At 44.6% G+C, this 27,139-nt stretch overlaps 1 protein-coding gene across 4 annotated transcripts in view; it reads right to left on the minus strand.

Moving 5' to 3' along the window:
- The window catches only part of PEX1 (peroxisomal biogenesis factor 1), a 121,748-nt gene that overhangs the window by 31,496 nt on the left and 63,113 nt on the right, over window positions 1–27,139 (minus strand). For all 4 annotated transcript variants that reach the window (XM_077490810.1, XM_077490808.1, XM_077490807.1 and 1 more), the window contains exons 11-14: window positions 25,974–26,070; window positions 18,356–18,526; window positions 12,337–12,491; window positions 7,235–7,424 (exon numbers count right to left, since the gene is read on the minus strand). In XM_077490810.1, coding sequence (XP_077346936.1) covers window positions 7,235–7,424; window positions 12,337–12,491; window positions 18,356–18,526; window positions 25,974–26,070 — 613 coding nt within the window. The remainder of the gene's footprint in view (window positions 1–7,234; window positions 7,425–12,336; window positions 12,492–18,355; window positions 18,527–25,973; window positions 26,071–27,139) is intronic.

The raw sequence follows: 27,139 nt of genomic DNA on the forward strand, positions 1-27,139 counted from the left end.
GTGGTGGCTGGTGGGTTTTTCTTTTGGGGGGGGGGTGCCAAACAAACCCCCCCGCGGATTGTCTTGTCCTGCAGCATGGTCCTTGTGAGTGGCGGGGTGCAGGCAGCAGCTCCGGTGTCTGCTCCTCCAGCGGCTTCCTCTGCCGTGTGTCTCCACTCTCTTCCGCCTAAGCACTAGGCATCCAATAAGAACAGCCTGCCTCCTGATTGGCAGGAAGGTGTGAAAATAGCGAAAATAAATTAGTTATCGCCACACAACTGGGTGGGCTTGGAGTGCAATGCTCTGCGTTCAGAGCCCACCCTTTTTTAAAGCCTATAAGAGCCTATACCAAGCAATGTGCTTTGCAGGAAGAAAAAAACAGCACATTGCTGCTGTCAGAAGAAAGCCCTGTGTTTGGCTCTACCCTGGTGCTTCAAAAAAACACTCAACCCACATTGGAATCCATAGTCCGGTGCCCCGGTATCTAGATTAGGGGGCTGGATGCATTGGATAGATGAGACGGCGCCTGTGCACCCTCTATGGGTGGACTGTCACTGTCAGCTTCAAGTTTTTTTTAATCAAAGCTTAATTGACCGCTTACAGACCGCCCACCATAGATATACTGCAGGGTGGGCGCTCTGCGGGCCGAGGTAGGGAGTGTGTCCCGGCACTCCGGCTGTGCTGCGATTGGCTACAGCGCCAACCAATCAGCGGGCGCCGGACACCAATTGGTCGCCAGCACCCGCCGATCGGCTCTGGACATTACCAAAGAGATCCCAGTGTAGGTAAACAAACACAGGGCTTTCTTCTGACAGTAGCAATGTGCTGTTTTTTTCTTCCTGCAAAGCACATTGCTTAGTAAAAACAGCACACACAGTAACACATGTTGGCCACCCATGTAACCTCTTGATGTTAACCCCTTCCCTGCCAGTGTCATTAGTACAGTGACAGTGCATATTTTTAGCACTGATGTATTGGTGTCACTGGTTCCCACTAAGTGTCAGTAAGGTGTCCGATATGTCCACCGTTATATAGCACTAAGTCGCTGATCGCCACCATTAAAAGTAAAAAATAAATACAATTTCCATATATTTATCCCATAGTTTTTAGCACTATAAATTTTGCAAAAACCAATCAATATACGCTTATTGAGATTTTTTTTTTTTACCAAAAATATGTAGCAGAATACATTTTGGCCTAAATTGATGAAGAAATTTGATTTTTTACATTTTTTTTTATTGGATATGTTTTATAGCAGAAAGTAAACAATATACAGTATCTAACAAAAGTGAGTACACCCCTCACATTTTTGTAAATATTTTATTATAGCTTTTCATGTGACAACACTGAAGAAATTACACTTTTCTACAAGTAGTGAGTGTACAGCTTGTATAACAGTGTAAATTTGCTGTCCCCTCAAAATAACTCAACACACAACATTAACCACTTGACCACTGGGCACTTAAACACCCTTAATAACCAGACCAATTTTCAGCTTTCGGTGCTCTCACATTTTGAATGACAATTACTCAGTCATGCAACACTGGACCTATATGAAATTTTTGTCCTTTTTTTCACACAAATGGAGCTTTCTTTTGGTGGTATTTAATCACCGCTGGGTTTTTTATTTTTTGTGCTATAAAAGAAAAAATACATAAAATTCTGTAAAAAAAAAGAATTTTTCTTCATTTCTGTTATAAAATTTAGCAGATTAGTAATTTTTTCTTCATAAATTTTGGCCAAAATTTATACCACTACATATCTTTGGTAAAAATAAGTACAAATTGGTGGATATTATTTGGTCTTTGTGAAAGTTATAGAGTCCACAAGCTATGGTGCCAATATCTGAAAATTGATCACACCTGAAGTACTGACGGCCTATTTCAATTCTTGAGACCCTAACATGCCAGAAAAGTACAAATACCCCCCAAATGACCCCTTTTTGGAAAGAAGACATTCCAAGGTATTTAATAAGAGGCATGATGAGTTTTTTGAAGTTGTCATTTTTTCCCACAATTCTTTGCAAAATCAAGATTTTTTTTCCTTTTTTTTTTTTTTTTTCACAAAATTGTCATATTATCAGTTTATTTCTCACACAGCATATGCATACCACAAATTACACCCCAAAACACATTCTGCTATTACTCCCGTGTACGGCGATACCACATGTGTGAGACTTTTACACAGTGCGGCCACATACAGAGGCCCAACATGCAGGGAGCGCCATCAGGCGTTCTGGAGCACCCAGGACAATTCTGACATTTCTCTCCTACATGTAAAAATCATCATTTATTTGCTAGAAAATTACATAGAATCCCAAAACATTATATATGTTTTTTTAGCAAACACCCTGGAGAATACAATGGTGGTTGTTGCAACTTTTTATCTCGCACGGTATTTGCGCAGCAATTTTTCGAATGCTTTTTTTTGGAAAAAAAACAGTTTTGTGCTTAAAAAAAAAAAAAAAAACACAGTAAAGTTAGCACCATTTTTGCATAATGTGAAAGATGAAGTTACACCGAGTAAATCGATACCTAACATGTCACTCTTCAAAATTGCACAGGCTCGTGGAATGGCGCCAAACGTCGCTACTTAAAAATCCCCATAGGCGACGGTTTAATTTTTTTTTTTACTGGTTATATGTTTTGAGTTACAGAGGAGGTCTAAGGCTAGAATTATTGCTCTCGCTCCAACGTTCGCAGCGATACCTCACATGTGTGGTTTGAACACCGTTTTCATATGTGGGCGGGACTTACGTATGCGTTCGCTTCTGCATGCGAGCACATGGGGACAGGGGTGCTTTAAAAAAAAAATATATATTTTATTGTTCATTTTACTTTATTTATTTTAGTTTGACATTTTTTTCCCCAAAAATAAATTTTTTGATCACTTTTATTCCTATTACAAGGAATGTAAACATCCCTTGTAATAGGAATATGGCATGACAGGTCCTCTTTACAGTGAGATGTGGGGTCAATAAGACCCCGCATCTCACCTCTAAGCTGGGAAGCCTGAAAAAAAAAAAAAAAAAGATTCTGGATTTGATAGTATTGGCGAGTCGGTAGAAACACCGGAGGGCTGCGGGAGGGGGGGGGATGGGGTGTCTATGGCTGGGTATTGCAGGGTATCACCGACTATGGCTGGGTATGGCTGGGTATATCAGAGTATGGCTGGGTATCTCAGAGTATGGCGTTGCAGAGTATTGCGTTGCAGAGCATTGCAGGATATTGGAGGGTGTTGCAGAGCATTGCAGAGTGTTGCACGGTATTGGCGGGTGTTGCATAGCATTGCAGAGTGTTGCAGGGTATTGGTGGGTGTTGCAGAGCATTGCAGAGTGTTGCAGAGCATTGCAGAGTGTTGCAGGGTATTGGCGGGTGTTGCAGAGCGTTGCAGGGTAATGCAGAGTATTGCAGGGTATTGCAGGGTATTGCAGGGTATTGCAGAGTATTGCAGAGTATTGCAGGGTATTGCAGAGTATTGCAGAGTATTGCAGGGTATTGCAGGGTATTGCAGAGTAATGCAGAGTAATGGCAGGGTATTGCAGAGTAATGGCAGGGTAATGCAGAGTATTGCAGTGTATTGCAGGGTATTGCAGAGTATTGCAGGGTAATGCAGGGTATTGCAGAGTAATGCAGAGTAATGCAGAGTATTGCAGGGTATTGCAGAGTAATGCAGAGTAATGGCAGGGTATTGCAGAGTATTTGCAGGGAATTGAGGGGTTAATTTTCGGTGAGCAGCGATGTGGGCACTGCAGATGCAGCCCACATCGCTGCTGACACCGATCTCTTCCCCCTCCGCTGTTCCAATCGGTACAGAGAGGGGGAGGGAGGAACCGGCGTCATAACATTTGACGGAGCGATCACGTGGTAAACGGCCGCGACGAGCGGCCGTTTACCGTGACCCGGCGGTCACGGATGCTCTCGAGTGCGCGCCCCAGGGGGCGCGCGAGAGCGGAATTCTGGGCTATGGGCCGGTTATTAAGTGGTTAATGTCTAAACAGCTGGCAACAAAAGTAAGTACACCCCTAAATGAAAATGTTCAAATTGGACCTGATTAGCCATTTTCCCTCCCCAGTGTCATGTGACTCGTTGGTGTTACAAGGTCTCAGGTGTGAATGAGGAGCAGGTGTGTTAAATTTGGTGTTCTCACTCTCACTCTCTCATATTGGTCACTGGAAGTTCAACATGGCACCTCATGGTAAAGAACTCTCTGAGGACCTGAACTCTCTGAGGACCTGAACTCTCTGAGGACCTGAAAAAAAGAATTGTTGCTCTACATCAGGGGTCTCAAACTGGCGGCCCTCCAGCTGTTGTGAAACTACAAGTCCCATGAGGCATTGCAAGGCTGACAGTTACAATCATAATTTCCCATAGGCAGAGGCATGATGGGACTTGTAGTTTCGCAACAGCTGGAGGGCCGCCAGTTTGAGACCCCTGCTCTACATGAAGATGGCCTAGGCCAGTGATGGCGAACCTTGGCACCCCAGATGTTTTGGAACTACATTTCCCATGATGCTCAACTACACTGCAGAGTGCATGAGCATTATGGGAAATGTAGTTCCAAAACATCTGGGGTGCCAAGGTTCGCCATCACTGGCCTAGGCTATAAGAAGATTCTCAAGACCATACAGCGGTTTAACAGGACAGGTTCCCCTCAGAACAGGCCTCACCATGGTCGACCAAAGAAGTTGAGTGCACGTGCTCAGTGTTATATCCAGAGGTTGTCTTTGGGAAATTGACGTACGAGTGCTGCCAGCATTGCTGCAGAGGTTGAAAGGGTGGGGAGGTTCAGCCTGTCAGTGTTCAGAGCATACGCTGCACATAGCATCAAATTGGTCTGCATGGCTGTCATTCCAGAAGGAAGCCTCTTCTAAAAATGTTGCACAAGCCCACAAACAGTTTGCTGAAGACAAGCAGACTCCAGTGTCACAGTTGGCACCTTTCAGGAGGGAGGGGGGTGCAGATACCTGTCTAAGACAGGTATTTGCACCCACTTCCGGGCACAGACTCCCATGGGAGTCTATGTCTCTTCCTGTCCCTGCGCGCTGTCTGCTGGGACACACACGGGTCTCAGAGACAGCGCGGACCATTCCTATTGCGTTGAGCATGCGCAGTAGGGAAGTGAAGCCACAACGCTTCACTTCCTAATTCCCTCACCTAGAATGGTGGCGGCAGCAGGCGAGAGCCAAGCGATCGATCGGCCTCGGCTGCCGACATCGCTGGACCCTGGGACAGGTGAGTGTCCATTTATTAAAAGTCAACAGCTGCAGTATTTGTAGCTGCTGGCTTTTAATAATTTTTTTCACAGTGAAATCCCTCTTTAACCACTTCCCGACCAGCGCACGACGATGTACGTCGACAGAATGGCACGGGCAGGCATATTAGCGTACAGGTACGTCCAATATTCAATGCTGCCCTGCCGCTCTGGTCGGGACCCCCGTGAGTCCAGTCGTGGGACCCGCGGACTTGATCGCCGAATGGAGGAAATGCTGTGTAAACAACATTTCTCCATTCTGCCTAGCAACTAGTGACGCTGATCTCTGCTCTATGTGATTGGAGCAGAGATCAGTGTTCACTAAATGAAAGCCCAACCCCCCCACAGTTAGTAACACACCCCTAGGAACACTTAAACCCTACACTGCCACCCACTGGTTAACCCTTTCACTGCCAGTGTCATTTACACAGGAATGAGGGCATTTATATAGCAGTGATTACTGTATAAATGACAATGGTCCCAAAAATGTGTCAAAAATGTCCGATGGGTCCCCCACAATGTCGCAGTCACAATAAAAATCGCTGATCGCCGCCATTACTAGTAAAAAAAAAAAATAATAAAAAATTATTAATAAAAATGCTATAAAACTATCCCTATTTTGTAAACGCTATAACTTTTGCGCAAACCAATCAATCGCTTATTGCGATTTTTTTACCAAAAATATGTAGAAGAATACGTATCGGCCTAAACTGAGGGAAAAAAATGTTTTTTTATATATTTTTGGGGGATATTTATTATAACAAAAAGTTAAAAATAATGCGTTTTTTTTCAAAATTGTCGCTCTATTTTTGTTTATAGCGCAAAAAATAAAAACCGCAGGGGTGATCAAATACCACCAAAAGAAAGCTCTATTTGTGGGAAAAAAAAAGACGTCAATTTTGTTTGGGAGCCACGTCGCACGACCGCGCAATGGTCAGTTAAACCGACGCAGTGCCGAATCGCAAAAAGTGGTCTGGTCTTTGACCAGCAAAATGGTCCGGTCTGCAAGTGGTTAATGGCTGTGTGTTGAGTTATTTTGAGGGGACAGGAAATTTACACTGTTATACAAGCTGTACACTCACTACTTTACATTGGAGCAAAAATGTAAATTCCTCAGTGTTGTCACATAAGAAGATATAATAAAATATTTACAAAAATGTGAGGGGTGTACTCACTTGTGTGAGATACCATATTTTTTTTAATCAAAATTGTCAGTCTTTTTTTGTTTATAATGCAAAAAATAAAAACCACAGAGGTGATCAAATAACACTAAAAGAAAGCTCTATTTGTGGGAAAAAAAAGGACATCAATTTTATTTGGGTACAGTGTCACACGACCACGCAATTTTCAGTTAAAGTAATGCAGCGCTGTATTGTAAAAAATGGCCTGGTCATGAAGGGGTTAAAACCTTCAGGAGGTCAAGTTGTTAATTAGCCAATCAGCTTCTCACTTCAACTTGTTCACGTAAGCTTTGGTAATAAAACCTGGAAGCTGATTGGTTTCTACGCAGAGCTGCACCATGCAGGTTTAGTAAGTAACTCCCATGGAGCTTGGCCCCGCCCCACTCCCCCCGCTTTCGCCTCACTGGCTGTGACTGACATCTTCAGGACCCAATAGCTCTTGCTGCTGCCTCTCTCTCCAGTGGGAAGAGAGAGCTGAGAAGCTGCTGCTCTCATGCACAGCTCTGGATCAAGATCGGGCTCAGGTAAGTATTTACCTGAGGGAAGGGCGGAGCTGCATACAGAAATTTTTTTACCTTGATGCAGAGAATGTGTTATGGTAAAAAAAAACCTCTACCTTCAGAACCACTTTAACCTTCGGGTAATACCATCACCTATATGAGAATCAGACACTGGCAAACAAAAGAACAGTAATCCAGCACTCTCATACAGAGGCTCGTGTAGCCGTGGTGGTCAGGTGTCTGCAAATTTATAGCTGCAAAGTGTATATGGTAATTGCACCTATCCATGCACATTATAAAAAAAATAAAACATTATGTTACCTTGTTTGTTGTGTATCTTTCTGGTGGCAAAACTAAATTCTACAGCTCTTTCAACAATCATGGTAAAATCTTTTGCAGCGAATCCTTCCGTTTCTTTAGCAATGTGATTCAGATCAAGATCTTGGAAACGAGTGATTTCACAGGAAAGTCTGTTTTCTATAACGCTACGCATCAGTTCAACTCTTTCTTTCTATAAAATAAACAAAGAAAATAACCTAAGGACTTGAATGGATCTTAATACACATTTGCACCACCGGTTCCCATCTGGATTTAATGATGCTTCAGCACCAGAGTCACCGAAGAGCTCTTTATTCACATACAGTCCAAAAAATGGCGCTGATATCACCATGTCAGTGATGCTCTTGGCATCACTAAGAAACACCCAGTGCTGGAAAAGAGGACTCTGTAGGGTTGAGTTACACAAGGCAAACAGACTGTGCAGTAAAGGTCATAGACTGAGATTAGTAACTGAAGTAAAGTTTCACTTTACAAAGAATACCCAATCACATGCAAGGGAAATAACAAAAACAGCTTTTTTGCTTGCACATGATTGGATGATGGAAGTCAGCAGAGCTTCTGCTCATTTAAGAAGCCCTGGGGCAATTGTTCTTACAAAGTACATAGAGTCTATGCTCCTTTAGTAAATCAACCCCTGTGCGGCCACCTGAAGAGTCCCTATACATCAGGATACCCATCAAAGACCCCCTTTATATTGGGATCCCCATCAGAGACCCCCTTTATATCAGGATACTCATCAGAGACCCTCTTTATATCAGGGTCCCCATCAGAGACCCCCTTTATATCAGGGACTCCACCAGAGACCCCCTTTACATCTGTGTTCCCATCAGAATCCCCTGTACATCAGTGTCCCCCTGACATCAGGATCCCCATCAGAGACCCCCTTTATATCAGGGTACCCATCAGAGACACCCTTTACATCAGAATCCCCTGTACATCAGTGACCCCCTGACATCAGGATACCATCAGGGACCCCCTTTAAATCAGGGACCCCACCAGAGACCTCCTTTATATCAGGACACCCATCAGAATCCCCTGTACATTAGTGTCCCCATCAGAGTCCCCCTGCCATCAGGATCCCCATCAGAGACCCCCTTTATATCAGGACACCCATCAGAGACTCCCTTTAAATCAGAAGCACCATCAGAGCCCCTTGTACATCAGTGTCCCCATCAGAGACTCCCATATATCAATGTACCACATTACAACAGGATCCCTACCAGAGACCTGGTTTACATCAGGGTTTCCATCAGAATCCCCCTTACATCAGGATCCCCTTTAGAGACCCCCTTTATATCAGGGTTCCCATCAGAGACCCCCTTTATATCAGGGTTCCCATCAGAGACCCCCTTTATATCAGGGTTCCCATCAGAGACCCCCTTTGCATCAGGATCCCCATCAAAATTCCCTGTACATCGGTGTCCCCATCAGAGACCCCCTTTATATTAGGGTCCCCATCAGAGACTCCCTTTACAACAGGATCCCCATCAGAGCCCCCCTTACATTAGGATTCAAATCAGAGACCCCCTTTACATCAGGGTCCCCGTCAGGAACTCCCTTACATCAGGATCTCCATCAGAAACCCCCTTTACATCAGCGTCCATATCAGAGACTCCCTTTACATCAGGATCCCCATCAGATTTCGCTGTCACTAACCAAGGGCCAGATAAAATCTTGTTGTGGGCCGGATCTGGCCCACGGGCCATTGTTTGGAATCCTCCACTCGTACATGTCACCAAGTTTTTATTTTAGATTCATCAATTATGATAAAATGCATGAGCAAGGGTTACCAATATCCGAACCATCACTTGGCTATTATCAGAGAATTTCTGAGCAACCTTAGTTATTTTGATTTGTGGCAGCCCTGCACTGAGATTGAATCCTGGAGGGAAGATGGAGGGAAGTACAAACTACACAGGCACTGAGGTTGATTTACTAGAACGGGGGAGTGCAAAATGTGGTACAGCTGTGCATGGTAGCCAATCACCTTCTAACTTCAGCTTGTTCAATTAAGCTTTGACAAAAAAAAAAAAACAACCTGGAAGCTGATTGGTTTCTATGCAGAGCTGCACCAGATTTTACACGCCCTAGTTTTAGTAAATCCACCCCATTGTGTGCTATCATATGTTCAACGCCGAACTCTTGCATTGCATACTTACATTGGTCCAGCTTAGCACAATGCACTGTATATCTCATACCTGATGGGCCATTGGTGAAGCAGTAAATTTCTGAAGTAGTTGGCACTGCTATAGGGATAGCCACGACCTTCCAGGTTCTGCTTAGGTTCTTTGCAAGCAGCTGCCCCACTGCACACTGACCACAGGAGGTTTTCGGGCCTGGCACTGCCACCATTCATAGAATTTTTTTTTTAACAAATACAAGTTCTTTAATTGGACAAGGTGAATAGTTGGGGGCAGCGATGCCACAATTTCCTCCTTATCAATTGAGGACACCTTGAGGTTTATTTTCTAAAGGCAAATCCACTGTGCACTGCAAGTGAAGTCACTGTAGATCTGAGAGGGACATTCAAGGAAAATAAAAAACAGCATTTATGCTTGCACACGTTTGGATGATAGAAATCAGCAGAGCTTCCCTTCATGTCAGATCTTCCCCTCAGATCTACAGTGACTGCACTTCCAAGTGCACAGTGGATTTTACCTTTAGTAAATCAACCCCCTTGTATTCATTGTAAATGGTGGATGGTGGTGGTGCAGAGCGAGCAACCCTCTGAGGTCAGTGTTCAGAGAGAAAGCCGCTTGCACAGTAACCAGAAGATGCCAGCTATAACTGTAGTAGTGCCAACTACTACAGCGATTTCCAGCTCCCCCAGCAGCCCATCAGTTATGACATATACAACAGGACATACTTACATTGTGCCAAGCTGAACGTATGCAATGCATGCAATACAGATCATTCCTGGAGTTAATTTTTATTTTTTTTTACAAAACAGGAGCCTGGAGTTCATTTTTAAATCCACAGTATAACTATACTGATCACATAGAATGGATGGTAAAGTAACTTGAATGTTAATCATATTTATGAAAAGTATGTAGATATATTAACTGAAAGTAGCCATAGGAGTGATCAGTGTACCAATTCATATAGATGTCCATCTCTATATACAGTAGCAAAAATAATTATCTTATCCCCTGCAGATTTTGTAAGTTTGCCCACTTACAAAGAAATGAAGGGTCCATCATGGTTATCACAGGTCAGTGATGGCAAACCTTGACACCCCAGATGTTTTGGAACTACATTTCCCATGATGCTCAATTATACTGCAGAATGCATGCGCATCATGGGAAATGTAGTTCCAAAACATCTGGGGTGCCAAGGTTCGCCATCTCTGTCATAGGTGTATTTTAAATGATAGTAATAGAATATCAATCATAAATCCAGAAAAAAAAAAAACATGATAAAAATGTTATAAATTGAGTTGCAGTTCAGTGAGTAAAATAAGTTTTTGATCCCCTACCAACCATAAATAATAAAAAAAAAAGACTGGCTACAGTATGTGCTCATGTGGTACACAGATTAGTCCTCTCAATTTAAGAAGGTACTCCTAACCACAACTTGTTAAAAAGGAACCTGTCCACAAAATCTCTTCTATTCACATCTCACCATCATGGGCAAGACCAAAGAGCTGTCGAAGGACATCAAAGGACAAGATTTTAGACCTGCACAAGGCTGGAATGGGTTACAGCAGTGTCCATCAACCCTGTCCTTAGGGCGTACGAACAGGCCAGGTTTGCAAGATAACTGAAATACATCACAGGTGATAATTTGCTGCTCGGTGATTACAGTATTCTAGTCTGTATCTCCCCAAGGTAATACATAAAACCTGGCCTGTTAGTGGGCCATGAGGACAGGGTTGATGACCACTGAGTTACAGGACCATGAGCAAGAAGCTTGGTGAGAAGATGACAACTGTTAGAGCGAATTTTCACAAACGGAAGAAATACAAAATAACCATCAATCGCTCTCGGTCTGGAGCTCCATGCAAGATTTTGTCTCATGGGGCAAGGATGATCATGAAGAAAAGTGAGAGATCAGCCCAGAACTACATGGGGGGAGCTTGTGAATGATCTCAAGGCAGTTAGGATCACAGTTACCAAACAAACCATTGGCAACACAGCAAGTCACCATGGATTGAAACCCTGCTGAGCCGGCAAGGTCCCCCCTCCTCAAGAAGGCGCATGTACAGTCATGCCAATGAACATCTAAATGATTCAGAGAAGGATTGGGAGATAGTCCTGTGGTCAGATGAGACCAAAATTTAGCTCTTTGGCATTAACTCGACTTGCCGTGTTTGGAAGAAGAAAAATGCTGACTATGACCCTAAGAACACCATCCCTACAGTCAAGCGCAGAGGTGGAAACATGATACTTTGGGGCTGTTTCTCTGCTAAAGATACAGGCCAACTTTGCCACATTGAGAGATCAATAGATGGGGCCATGTATTGTAAAATCTTGGATGAGAACCTCTTCCTTCCCTCAGCCAAAACACTGGGGTCATGGATGGGTCTTCCAACATGACAATGACCCAAAACATACTGCCAAGGCAACAAAGGAGTCACTCAAGAAGAAGCAAATTAAGGTCACGGAGTGACCTAGCCAGTCTCCAGACCTTAATCCTATAGAAAATGTATGGTGGAAGCTGAAACTTCGAGTTGCCAAGCAACAGCCAAGAAACTTTAAGGATTTATAGCAGATCTGTAAAGAAGAGTGGATCAAAATCCCTCCTGAGATATGTAAAAACCTGGTAACCAACTACAAGAAATGTCTTACCTCTGTGCTTGCCAACAAGGGTTTATCCAAAAAGTACCAAGTCATGTTTTGCGTGGGGATCAAATACTTGTTTTACTCACTGAACTACAACCCAATTTATAACATTAGGATCTAATTTTCTGGATTTTTGGTGGATATTTTGTCTCTATCATTTAAAATACACCTAAGATAAAAATTGTAGACCCTTTATTCCTTTGTAAATAGGCTAACTTACAAAATCTGCAGGGGATCAAAAAAAAATAAAAAATTCCCCACTGTAAAATAAATACAATAATCAACTATTAGGTCTACAGTTACCTGAGCTGGAGGCTGAATGGTTTTAAGGCACTGGAAAAGATGGATTCCTTGTGTAGAAACCAGGACGGGATTTAGGGAGCGCTCTGTCTGGCTGGTTGCTATAACAGCAATTAGGGTGTCCAAGGTAATTATTTCCTTCATCAGATCTTTTAGAACTGAAACACACAAAAGGACAAATGTGACATCTGATTGTTTTGTTTTTCTCCTCTAGCCACTTTGGTCACATCCCACATCAGATTTATTGTAAAGCCTTTACAGTTTGACTACAAATCACTATGCACAATAATTACCTCCACATATGCTTCAAAATATTCAATAAATACAATCAGGGGTCAAGTCCTGGGAAAAAAAGTGTGGGAACTCCCACCCAAGATCCATTCCCCCACCAAAAAAAAAAAAAAAAAAAAAAAGGTACGCTCATATGCATATATACTTCACAGAAAATACAGTACAACATTTATTGTAAAGTGCCAGTTTACAAAAACAAAATAACGTGTCAAACAAAACAATCAACACAATGGGTGATGATCTTTCCCTCGCAGGGAATTTCTACCACAAATACACCCTGTTCCAAATTCTGTTACACAGCCCATTAGAAAATATCCCACAAACAGGAATAAGTATTGGCAGAGTATTGAAGAGTATTGGCAGGGTATTGCAGAGTATTGATAGGGTATTGCAGAGTATTGGCAGGGTATGTATTGAAGAGTATTGGCAGAGTATTGCAGAGCATCGGCAGGGTATGTATTGGCAGGGTATTGCAGAGTATTGATAGGGTATTGCAGAGTATTGGCAGGGTATTGCAGAGTATTGATAGGGTATGTATTGTAGAGTATTGATAGGGTATTGCAGAGTATTGGCAGGGTATGTATTGGCAGGGTATTGCAGAGTATTGATAGGGTATTGCAGAGTATTGGCAGGGTATTGCAGAGTATTGGCACAGTATTGCAGAGTATTGATAGGTTATTGCAGAGTATTGGCAGGGTATGTATTGTAGAGTATTGGCAGAGTATTGTAGAGTATTGTCAGGGTATGTATTGGCAGGGTATTGCAGAGTATTGGCAGGGTATGTATTGCAGAGTATTGATAGGGTGTGTATTGTAGAGTATTGATAGGGTATTGCATAGTATTGGCAGGGTATTGCAGACTATTGGCAGGGTATTGCAGAGTATTGGCAGGGTATTGCAGAGTATTGGCAGGGTATGTATTGCAGAGTATTGGCAGGGTATTGCAGAGTATTGATAGGGTATTTATTGCAGAGTATTGGCAGGGTATGTATTGCAGAGTATTGGCAGGGTATTGCAGAGTATTGATAGGGTATGTATTGCAGAGTATTGGCAGGGTATTGCAGAGTATTGATAGGGTATGTATTGCAGAGTATTGGCAGGGTATTGCAGAGTATTGGCAGGGTATGTATTGCAGAGTATTGGCAGGGTATGTATTGCAGAGTATTGGCAGGGTATTGCAGAGTATTGGCGGGGTATGTATTGCAGAGTATTGGCAGGATATTGAAGAGTATTGGAAGAATATTGAAGAGTATTGATAGGGTATTGCAGGGTGTGTATTGGCAGAGTATTGGCAGGGTATTGCAGAGTATTGGCAGGGTATGTATTGCAGAGTATTGGCAGAGTATTGGCAGGGTATTTATTGGCAGAGTATTGGCAGGGTATTGCAGAGTATTGATAGGGTATTGCAGGGTGTGTAATGGCAGAGTATTGGCAGGGTATTGCAGAGTATTGGCACAGTATTGCAGAGTATTGATGGGGTATTGCAGAGTATTGGCAGGGTATTGCAGAGTATTGGCAGAGTATTGGCAGAGTATTGGCAGAGTATTGAAGAGTATTGGCAGGGTATTGCAGAGTATTGGCAGGGTATGTTTTGCAGAGTATTGGCAGAGTATTGCAGAGTATTGACAGGGTATTGCAGAGTATTGGCAGGGTATTTATTGGCAGAGTATTGGCAGGGTATTGCAGAGTATTGCAGAGTATTGGCACAGTATTGCAGAGTATTGATAGGGTATTGCAGAGTATTGGCAGGGTGTTGCAGAGTATTGGCAGGGTATGTATTGCAGAGTATTGGCAGGATATTGAAGAGTATTGGCAGAGTATTGAAGAGTATTGGCAGGGTATTGCAGAGTATTGGCAGGGTATTTCAGAGTATTGCAGAGTATTGATAGGGTACTGCAGAGTATTGGCAGGGTATTGCAGAGTATTGGCAGGGTATGTATTGCAGAGTATTGGCGGGGTATTGCAGAGTATTGGCGGGGTATTGCAGAGTATTGGCGGGGTATTGCAGAGTATTGATAGGGTAGTGCAGAGTATTGATAGGGTAGTGCAGAGTATTGATAGGGTAGTGCAGAGTATTGATAGGGTATTGCAGAGTATTGGCAGGGTATTGCAGAGTATTGATACTGATAGGGTATTGCAGAGTATTGATAGGGTATTGCAGAGTATTGGCAGGGTATTGCAGAGTATTGATAGGGTACTGCAGAGTATTGGCAGGGTATTGCAGAGTATTGGCAGGGTATGTATTGCAGAGTATTGGTGGGGTATTGCAGAGTATTGATAGGGTAGTGCAGAGTATTGATAGGGTATTGCAGAGTATTGATACTGATAGGGTATTGCAGAGTATTGGCAGGGTATTGCAGAGTATTGGCAGGGTATTGCAGAGTATTGATACTGATAGGGTATTGCAGAGTATTGATGAGTATTGGCAGGGTATTGCAGAGTATTGATGAGTATTGGCAGGGTATTGCAGAGTATGGATGAGTATTGGCAGGGTATTGCAGAGTATGGATGAGTATTGGCAATTTGGCAGGGTATTGCAGAATGCAACTTACTTACACACTAGTGACTGACCTCCTGGTATTTATTCTCTTCCCTTCTGTTCTGGGGAGAGAAGAAGTAAACTTGAAAAGTGCAGCGGCTGTGGCAACAGGAGGCACTGCGTAGAGGGGAGCGGGAGGACAGTCCGGCGCGCAGCGTGTGTCACACTGACTGACGGTCTCGCGCCAGTGCGTGCCCACGTGCACGGCCGAAGTCATGTGACCGGTTGCTAGATGCGGAGCGGCCCCTGCCTAGCAACCAGTCACTCGGCGGCTGAGGAGCGGCGCGGACTACGCGCTGCATAGCCTCAGCCCGGCTCAGACAGCTAATGGGAACGGCGTTCCCGCTGTGGAAATAGTACGGGAACGCCGTTCCCATGCGTTCCCGCAGCACTCGAGCCCTGAATACAATTAAAGCATATCTAAACCCAAAAACAAAAGTTCAATCTGTTGTAGCTTACCATTCCATAGATGTGGTGGCTGCATTAGTTTTTTTTTTTTCAGATTTTTTTTATCATTATTTTCACCTGGTGAAACACACTTCCTCTCTAAGGGTAAAGCTGGCCATAGACAGTTTGAATCTTGGCCAGTTCAGCATGGAGCAGCCAAAATTTGAACCATGTACGGGCAGGCTGATTGTACCCAAGTTGATCAATTACCAGCCTGTCGGATTTTTCAGGCGATTATTGCCAGCAGCTTTAGCACCTAGCAATCATCTTTGTGTGTTCTCCTGGCTGGGACAGCTCCCCCCCCCCGCTGGAAGAACACAATGGCTCTGCGGAAGGGAATCCCCCATCAACACTGACTGTGCAACCCGTGGTTGCAGGAAAGAAAATAGCAACATCTATAGCTGGCTTAACACACTCACTTCTTGCACTGTATCTATGGAGGAGCAACATTCTTACCCTGGCACACTGACCTACTGGCACACCGACTATCGTATTCTGAACCAGGGCACATGATGATGTCAACCACCTTTTGTACTGTCTTGCTCTTCCACTCAGCCCATTACAGATACAAGGTGTCCAGTTGGATTGCATTTCAACATTTTCACTTCAACATAACTTGTTAGCAAACAATCTTTTATTCACAAAGAGGCATTTCCAATATCGTGGCTTAACATGGAATTTGGGTTATAACTATTTAATCTTAAATTTGCTCCCACCACCTTCTAACTTCTATTCTAAGTACCCTGTAGAATGAAGATGCTTATATTTACCTATTCTCAAGGCGCACCAGTCCGTGGCGTTATCGGCTCCCAGCAGTGGCTTCAGAGAAAAGGAGAGAAAGCCAAAAATGGATGCCCCAAAGTAAGCATATGGGTGACATAACCGCCCAGCTCTCCTTTGCCCTGAAAGCGTCCGTTTGGCACATCACGTGACCAGACTGGAGCGCATAGTGTGAGAATAAGGCTACTTTCACACTGAGCCGCCCGTCCGTTCGCACTAAAGCGCCGATCGTTTTAGCTTTAGGGCTTTAGGGCTGTTTAAGTGGCGCTTTTGCGCCACTTTTTGGCCGCTACCGGGGAGCTTTTTACCCCCAGAAAAAAGGGTAAAAAGTTCTGTTTTGCAGCGCTTTCAAAACGCTTTCAAAGTGCTGCCCATTCATTCCATTTTGGGAGCGCTAAATACAGCCCTTCCAACCCGCCCCAAAGATGCTGCTTACAGGACTTTTCAGAATGTCCCGCAAGCGCACCGCCTCAGTGTGAAAAGACACACTGGAATGAATGGGAGGTGGTTTTCAGGCGCTTTGCAGAAGCTATTTCTAGCGCTAAACCACCTGAAAACTGCCCCATTGTGAAAGGGTCTTAGTTTGAGGGTTAAAGTTGGGTTATAAGAAGAATTAGTAATAGGGTTAGGTTACATGGAGGGATGCTGTAAGGATTACAGGGAGAATAATTGTTAAGGTTACAGGGAGGTTGTATGTGAGCATTAGTGTTAGGGTAACAGGGAGGGTAAGTGTAAAATTGGGTTACAGCAACAGTTGCGAGGGTTACAAGGAGGGCTGTTGTGAAGGTTACATAGGCATGCGCACAAGGTGTGCTGAGTGTGCCTGGGCACACCCTAATCACCTAGTGTGCATTAGCATTATTGTTCTGTGTGGCAGCGGGGAGATCAATGTGCCAGAGCCATAGCTATGCAGATCTGTAGACACACACATGCATGCGTGTTTGAGCTTTGGGGGGCACACCCTAATGCAAAAAAACTGCGCACACCTATGGAGGTTTTTTGTTAGCATTAGAAACAAGTTTAGGTTACAGTGAGGGTTAGAAGTAGAGTTAATGCTAGTGTTGCAGGTAAGGTTAGTGTGGGGTGTATTATGGTAAAGCCGGGCACACACGGGCAGAATGTCGAGAGACATTTTCCGTTTCAAAAAAGAAAAAACAGCCAACATCTGGCCCATGTATATGTCGGTCTGTCTGAAAGAAGCTGGCCGCTTGGTCGGCTTCTGTCAGACGAGTATACTGGAGAAGACTGGGATGCCATAAATGTCATGTGCATGTAAAGGTAGGTGTCCCAATACTTTTGACAATACAGTGTATACCCAGTGAAGTGACTTGCCATAGGTGATACACAAAGAAACAAATCCTCCTACATAAGTTGTACCTGTTCATCTGCAGCCCTCTCTTATCAGACATTTAAAGTGCACAGTTTACACAGCATTTTTTCCCAATACTTTTGACAATATAGCGTACATAAGGGCTTACAACCACTTTAAGCCTGGGTTCACACTCTTGCAATGTGGGAACCAGAGTGATTCAAGTGCGGGTTCCCGCATCACATCTCCCCCGCAGGCAGTTCACAGTGCCCTCTGTGGGTGTCAATACAAAGTTAATGACACCCCCAGATCGGTTCACAGAGCGCAGTGTGGAAAAACAAAAAAAGTCCCTGCACCTTTTTATTGCGAATGCAATGCGAGTTCAGCCATACAACCTGTATAGTTGAACTCGCATTGCACAGACATTGCATGTGATCAGCAGAGCAATGCAGGTGTGAATCACATGTCTGTGTTTGCACATGTGTGAACCCAGGCTACAACGAATAAAAACATTTTAGTTAGAGCTACACTTTGATTTATCTGTGGAAATTTTGTAAAATTCCTTTCTGGTATGTGACGTTTGCTCTGCCATGCGTTGTTCCTTTACTAGCTAAGGTAAGGAAATAGTACCTGGCTACATGGCTGACTCTGACGTACCGTAGGAAAACTGCTTGCTCTGGGCGGCTTCAGGGCTATGCTCCAATTCTGGTGTGGATGGAACACCGGCAATTTGATCCAGATTATCCAGCAGTACAATGGCTGGTTGCCTCCATGCTGCCTCGGCGAAAGCTTCCTCCACATTCTGACATATGCTCTCCAGTGTCTTTCCTGAAAGCAAAGAAAAAAATAAAATAAAACTCTTTGTATTTGCTGGTACTGTAATCAAATCTCATTAAAGCTAAACTCTATGTAAACAGCTAAATACACAGATAGAACTTATATGAGAGTTGTTTTTAATCAGCCAAAGGATTTGTGTTTCTTTCAATCCAGACCTGAGTTTAACCCCTTCCCGGCTGGCCTATGTCAGCTGGGTGGGAGGCCTATTATCCTGGGAGGACGTCACATGATGTCCTCCCAGGGTCACACCTCACGTGCGCCCCACGGGCCGCGCTCCAGCACGTCCTGTCACCTGATGTGTTCACCAGACACGGCCAATGACAGATCATTGTACCGTCCCACTGCCTATACCATGTGATCTCTGTGGCCAATCGCAGCTGATCACATTGCAATTGTACACAATCAATGGCGTTGTTTCATGCCATTCATGTGTACTATTGTAATGATCTCTGTGATTGATCACAGTGATCACATGTTTTGCAGGAACACAGGATCAAAGCCTTTCCTACTGACAGAATGGCAATGTGCCTTGTTTTACAGATCGCCGTTCTGGCCCTGTAACAAATGATTGGCAGGTGTCGGCGTACATCAAGTCCACGATACCAGCAGATCGGTTCCTGCTTTGTCTAATCACAGTGGGAACTGGTTGTCGGCGGTGTGCATGCAAACCCTAGACCTGGAAGTGCAGGATCATGTATGTACATGATCCTGCGCAAGAGAGCCGCCTTGGCGCCAGTGGCGGCTGGTGAAGTTTTAGGATGGGGGGGGCGCAAGACCCCGCCCCTCCGCGGTTGGCCCCTCCCACTTCTCATAAGCCACACCCCTTATAGAATCCATATCATATACTAGGCTGCACATTATATACACCGGGCTCTGCACATCACATAACAGGCTGGACATTATACACCGGGCTCTGCACATCACATAACAGGCTGGACATTATACACCGGGCTCTGCACATCACATAACAGGCTGGACATTATACACCGGGCTCTGCACATCACATAACAGGCTGGACATTATACACCGGGCTCTGCACATCACATAACAGGCTGGACATTATACACCGGGCTCTGCACATCACATAACAGGCTGGACATTATACACCGGGCTCGTCATTGATAAATGACATTAATCCTTATTAGACATGCGTGTTTTATGGGCTGGGGACATAGAACAGCCTTGACACAGGAGTTTGTACCTGAACCTACAATACCATGCCTGACCCGAAGCAGAGACAGAAACCTGCAAGGCATGGTTCTCCGGCTTATGTGATGGACTCGGCATCCCAGGGGAGCTGGCTGGTTTCTGTAGTTCTACAGGAAATTAAAACTTCCTAAACATAACCTACACCAAGGGCTTGAGATCAGATGGGGAACTACAAGTCCAAGCATTGCTTTGCAGGTGCAGTCTATCAGGGCATGTCTGATCCAACTTATGGAGGACACATTCAGTCTATGGAAGCTCTTCCCTGGCATGAGAGCGGATTTGATTCTTCAGTCACCTGGATCCCCCTGGAGTCCTCATAGCACCTCCATCAATGTATTCACTCTGCAGCCCACGCATGTTTCTCACAAATTAAACTAGTCAAGCCTGCAACTCATTAGCCCAGAGTTCATATGTGAATTGTTTAACCACTTGCCGACCGCCGCACGACGATGTACGTCGACAGAATGGCACGGGCAGGCATAAGGGCTTACATGTACGTCCTTGCCTGCCCGCGGGTCGGGGGCCCGATCGGGCCCCCGCCCGGTGCCTGCGGCGGTCGGTATTCGTTCGGGAGCGATCCCGTACGAGGGGACGGCCATTCATTCATGGCCACCCCCTCGCGATCGCTCCCGACGAATGAAAATGTCCCGTGACATCACTTCCTCTCCTGTAATGTAAACACAGGAGAGGAAGTGATGTATTCTCTCCTCCGTGTCGGTATTTTTCGTTCCGGCACCGAGGAGAGAGCATCGGTGAGTTGCACAAGCACTACACTACACAGTAGAACATGCCAGGCACACTCACACCCCCCCCTTTACCCCCCGATCACCCCCCAATTACCCCTGCCCCCCCCCAGTCACAGTGACACCAATTGCATTTTTTTTTTTATTTTTTTTTTTTGCATTGGTGTCATTTGTGACTGTAATAACTGTTAGGGCAGTTAGGGTTAGCCCCCTTTAGTTCTAATGTGCCCCCCTAACCCCCCCAATAAAGGTTTAACCCCGTGATCACCCCCCGTCGCCAGTGTCACTAAGGCTGGGTTCACATTGCAGCGGTTTATGAGAACGGATGTGATTCGCACTGCACTGCAGTGCAAATCACATCCGATCTCTGTGCGATTCGAGTTCAGCCATACAGATAGTATGGCTGAATTCGTGTCGCACCCGCCGCACCCGCCGCAAACTCGCACGGGACCCTTTTTTTGGTCCGCAGCAGAATCGGATCGCATGGGTGTTCACACCATGCGATCCGAGTTTGCAGATCGCACTGCGATATGCGAACTGATCTGGGGGTGTCATTAACATGTCACTGACACTCCCAGCAGTTCGCATAGGGCAGTGTGAACTGCCGCCGGGAGGCATGCGATGCGGGAACCCGCCGCGCATTCGTGGCATTCCCACATCGCTCCAGTGTGAACCCAGCCTAATAAGCGATCGTTTTTCTGATCACTGTATTAGTGTCACAGGTGACGCTAGTTAGGCAGGTAGGTATTTAGGTTCGCCGCAGCTTTTTATAGCGCCAGGGACCCCCATATACTACCGCATAAAGCCCCCTGATTGCCCCCTAGTTAACCCTTTCACCAGTGATCACCATATAACTGTTACAGGTGACGCTGGTTGGTTAGTTATTTTTTTTATAGTTTCAGGGCACCCGCCATTTATTACCTAGTCTCACTAGTGTACCCCTAAATTTAGGGGTGTCTACTTTCCAAAATGGGGTCATTTGGGGGGGGTTTGTGCCATCTTGGCATTTTATGGCCTTCAAAACTGTAACGCCCTTAGAAAGCCTGAAGGCGGTGCTTGGTTTTCGGGGCCCCGTACGCGGCTAGGCTCCCAAAAAGTCCCACATATGTGGTATCCCCGTACTCAGGAGAAGCAGCAGAATTTATTTTGGGGTGTCATTTCACATATGCCCATGGCATGCGTGAGCAATATATCATTTAGTAACAACTTTGTGAAAAAAAAAAAAAAAAGTTTGTAATTTTCCCGCAACTTGTGGCAAAATATAAAATATTCCATGGACTCAACATGCCTCTCAGCAAATAGCTTGGGGTGTCTACTTTCTAAAATGGGGTCATTTGTGGGGGTTTTGTGCCATCTTGGCATTTTATGGCCTTCAAAACTGTAATAGGTAGTGAGGAGTGAAGTCAAATATTTACGCCCTTAGAAAACCTGAAGGCGGTTCTTGGTTTTCGGGGCCCCGTACGTGGCTAGGCTCCCAAAAAGTCCCACATATGTGGTATCCCCGTACTCAGGAGAAGCAGCAGAATTTATTTTGGGGTGTCATTTCACATATGCCCATAGCATGTGTGAGCAATATATCATTTAGTGACAACTTTGTGAAAAAAAAATAAAAAAAAATTAAAGTTTGTAATTTTCCCGCAACTTGTGGCAAAATATAAAATATTCCATGGACTCAAAATGCCTCTCAGCAAATAGCTTGGGGTGTCTACTTTCTAAAATGGGGTCATTTGTGGGGGTTTTGTGCCATCTTGGCATTTTATGGCCTTCAAAACTGTAATAGGTAGTGAGAAGTGAAATAAAAAATTTACGCCCTTAGAAAGCCTGAAGGCGGTGCTTGGTTTTCGGGGCCCCGTACGCGGCTAGGCTCCCAAAAAGTCCCACATATGTGGTATCCCCGTACTCAGGAGAAGCAGCAGAATTTATTTTGGGGTGTCATTTCACATATGCCCATAGCATGTGTGAGCAATATATCATTTAGTGACAACTTTGTGTAAAAAAAAAAAAAAAAATATTTTTTGTCATTATTCAATCGCTTGAGGCAAAAAAATAAAATATTCAATGGGCTCAACATGCCACTTATCAATTTCCTTAGGGTGTCTACTTTCCAAAATGGGGTCATTTGGGGGGGTTTTGTACTGCCCTGCCATTTTAGCACCTCAAGAAATGAGATAGGCAGTCGTAAACTAAAAGCTGCGTAAATTCCAGAAAACTTACCTTAGTTTGTAGATGTGACAACTTTTGCGCAAACCAATAAATATACAATTATTGACTTTTTTTTTACCAAAGACATGTGGCTGAATACATTTTGGCCTAAATGTATGACTAAAATTGAGTTTATTGGATTTTTCTAATAACAAAAAGTAGAAAATATCTTTTTTTTTCAAAATTTGCGGTCTTTTTACGTTTATATCGCAAAAAATAAAAATCGCAGAGGCAATCAAATACCATCAAAAGAAAGCTCTATTTGTGGGAAGAAAAGGACGCAAATTTTGTTTGGGTACAACATTGCATGACCGCGCAATTACCAGTTAAAGCAGCGCAGTGCCAAATTGTAAAAAGACCTCTGGTCATTTTACCAGCAAAATGGTCCGGTCTGAAGGTGGTTAATATCAGTTATCACACATAACTGGCTCTTATCGTTCTGCCTCCTCTGTGACCTAAGGAGAAATTAAATATGGCCTGAAGTATATCATGGAAGAAGCGTGGAAAGGAGGGGGTTAACCCTTCTGGAGCCAAGAGGACCAGTAAGGCAATGCTGCTGGCAATGCAATGAGACAGCCCGGCACTGCAGTTACACAGTGGTGCCCTGATCACTGCTAGAAGATACTGCTGATGAGTATTACCAGCAAATCTACCCAGGGGTACCTGACATACTCATGAAGAGTCTGATTAATGTATGCCTGGCACAGTGCAGGGCGTGGTAACATAAATACAAGGTAAGGCAGTGTGGTGCAGGTGTACAATCTATGGTGCAGGTACACAGGGTAAGGCAACGAGGTGCAGGTGTGCAATGTATGGTGCAGGTGTAGGTAAGGCAGCGTGAGTTAGGTGTACAGTGTGTGGTGCAGGTGTAGGTAAGGCAGTGTGAGTTAGGTGTACCATGTGTGGTGCAGGTGTACAGTGTATGGTGCAGGTGTAGGTATGGCAGTGTGAGGCAGGTGTACCATGTGTGGTGCAGGTGTACAATGTGTGGTGCAGGTGTAGGTAAGGCAGTTTGAGGCAGGTGTACCATGTGTGGTGCAGGTATACAAGGTAAGGCAGTTTGAGGCAGGTGTACCATGTGTGGTGCAGATATACAAGGTAAGGCAATGGTTAATGACTACTAGACATGGGTAAACACTACAAGATGGACCAACATCAGCTCAGATCGTCAGTCTCCAAACACAGTGGGATCAAGGACACGACCATATTTAAAAAGTTATCTGGCATGACCCACACATAGATTGCAATGGCAAGACATGACCGATGTCTATGGATCGCTATGGATCAGAACCCAACGTGGCTCAATCACCCTGACCATCACCTCTATTCACATTCTGCTCTCCACTTATGTTCATAGACACCCAATATCCATGACCCCCAATGTGTTCCCACCATAGGAACACAGTCACCCCACAGACACCTGATGATAGAGAGCGGTCCTACCTTTCTGTGCAGCTCCAGATGGAGAGAATCCTATAGCCGAGACAAGTAGCAGAAAAACCAGCAAATGTCCAGATTGTGGCTCCATCCTGATCACAGGTCACCACCAGCAGCCATCTCCAGCCCCAGACTGCTGCAGCCCCTCTTCTTACACAGCAAGAACCAGGACCCGCACACACACCCGAAGCCCACTTACCTGACTGTGTGCTCCTCTCCGGTGTTCTCCGCTCCTCTCCTGCACACCGCTCTACTCCTCTTACTTCCTGTTTCCTCTCTCAGGTGAAATGGGAGAGAGAAGACAGGAAGTGACATCTGAGTCAACTCAGATGTCAATCAAACTGCCCGCCCGGCCGTAGTAACAATACTACAGCGCCGGGCGGAAACTACTCAGCGCTTCAGAAAGCGTCCTGAGGCGGGCTAAACGCCCGCAAATGAAGCGCCACGCCTGCAATCTCATGATTGCATTGGCGTGGCGGTTCCCATAGTGCACTGTGACCGGAGCTCGAGCACAGTGCACTTCCTTAAAGAACTTTTTTTTTTTTTTTTTAAAGGGGCAGTTTTAAAACTTTTTTTTTTTTTTTTACATTTTTTTTTTTTTGTGACCACACAGAAGGGGGGGGTGGCGCCCGGGCGCCCCCTATGGACGGGCCGCCACTGCTTGGCGCTGTATACCGTATATACTCGAGTATAAGCCGAGATTTTCAGCCCCTTTTTTAAGGCTGAAAGTGCCCCCCTCGGCTTATACTCAAGTCACCGCCGTCTGTCTACCCGATCAGCGTGTCGTGCAGACAGACGGCGGCCATTCCACTATTCAAAAGCCGCGCCTCCCTGTCTGTGATAGGCGGAACACTCAATTTCCCAGCAGTCAGTGGTCCACCTATCACGGACATCCGCTCATCCTCATACTACGGACGAGGATGAGAGGATGTCCGTGATAGGCGGAACACTGACTGCTGGGAAATTGAGTGTTCCGCCTATCGGAGACAGAGGCGCGGCTTTTGAACAGTGGAATGGCCGCCGTCTGTCACAGACGAGAAGAGGTGCGGCGATCCTGGCATGTTTTTACATGCAGATCGCTGCAGAAGGACAAAGAGGCACAGGACACAGGTAGGACGGACACACAGGGATGGACGGACACACAGGGATGGATGGACACACAGGGATGGACAGGCATGTCTCACCCTTGGCTTATACACGAGTCAATAAGTTTTCCCATTTTTTTTTGTGGTAAATTAGGGGCCTCGGCTTATATTCGGATCGACCTATACTCGAGTATATACGGTATGTACAGTATGCGGTCGGCATGGTGTTAAAGACGAACTGCAATCTGCTCACATAATTTGTAATAAAAACATCTTTGCCATTCTGAAGCTTCCCTCCAACCACTTTGCATATTATTTTATATATACTGTAATTCTGTACTTGCCAAATATGCTGCAGAAATCTCTCTCCACCGAGTCTGACTGCATCCATTTTAACTGTGGGCAACTGAAGCTGCTGCCTGTTCACTTCCTGGATTTACACAGACACGCATGAGGCACGCCTCCAGCTCTCATTGGCCCTCTTATGACTCATCCCCCCCTCCCTGGCAAACTCTCACAAGAGTGTGAGAGAGAGAGCTGTGCATGATGTCATAAGCCTAGGCTAATGACCAGACAAGAAACAGGAAGTGGGCTGTATAAGGTATTTACTGGCAGAGAAAAAAATGTTTTACTATTCAGAGTTAAAACAACAAGGGCAAACAATTTAATAGATGGAAAGATGAAAAAATGACTGAAGTTCCGCTTTAAGTAAAGCAACATTCATAACATCACATATAAAAGTATAGCGAGACATAATTGTACCTTTTAATAACTTGCAGTCTATTTCCTCCACATGAGCTTCCAGGATATCAGATGCTTCTTTACATAATGCCCTCGCTATGGTGGACTTTCCACAGCCCTAAGAAAAATATTTGACCGTTATGAGATTTTGTGAGAAACTATAAAGGTTGTCAATCATTTTTAATCTTTGGATGTAAATCTATAAATCATCTTTTAAATATATTTTTTTCCCATTACTTATATGGAAACTTATTTTAAAAATAAACATTCAGAGTACTATTTGTGTGCTTCTCTCTGTTCTCCATGCTGGAGGCTCCGACATGAAGAGGCAAAGTACTGCCTCCACACAGAGACTTATGCCCTGTACACACGATCGGACTTTCCGACGACACAAAATTCATCAGATTTTTTCCGAAGGATTTTGGCCCAAACCTGTCTAGCATACACACGGTCGCACAAAGTTGTCATAAAATCCAATCGTTCTGAACGCAGTGACGTTGACCACGTACGACGGGACTATAAACGGGCCAATAGCTTTCGTCTTGTAATTTATTCCGAGCATGGGTGGCACTTTGTCCGTCGGAATTGTCTACACACGATCGGAATTTAAATGCTCGGATTTTGTTGTTGGAAAATTTTAGATCCTGCTCTCAAACTTTGTGTCGAAAATTCCAATGGAAAAAGTCTGATGGAGCCCACACATGATCGGATTTTCCGACAACACGATCCGATCGCACATTTTACGTTGGAAAGTCTGACCGTGTGTACAGGGCATTACATGGGGTTGATTTACTAAAGGCAAAAAGACTGTGCACTCTGCAAGTGCAGTTGCTCCAGAGTTTAGTGAAAAGGGGGGAGCTCTAATGACTTCCATCATCCAATCATGTATAAGCAAACATGATGTTTTTTTTATTTTCCTTGGACGTGATTGGGTATTCTTTGTAAAGTGAAAGTTTACCTCATTTACTAAGCTCTGGAGCTACTACACTTTGCAAAGTGCACAGTCTATTTGCCTTTAGTAAATTAACAACATGGTGCACAACAAGGCATGGTAAGTCAGTAATGGGGAAATGATCTGTTGGAAGGACACCACATCCAATACTGGTGACTAATCCTCTGCCCTTCGCTTCCTTTATTTTTGGGCACAGCTTTCAGAATTCAGTTCCATTTTAGATGGACAGATATTC

Source organism: Lithobates pipiens, unplaced genomic scaffold, assembly GCF_037356315.1.
Source record: "Lithobates pipiens isolate NorthernLeopardFrog02 unplaced genomic scaffold, aLitPip1_a1.2 Scaffold_19, whole genome shotgun sequence".
NCBI lineage: Eukaryota > Metazoa > Chordata > Amphibia > Anura > Ranidae > Lithobates > Lithobates pipiens.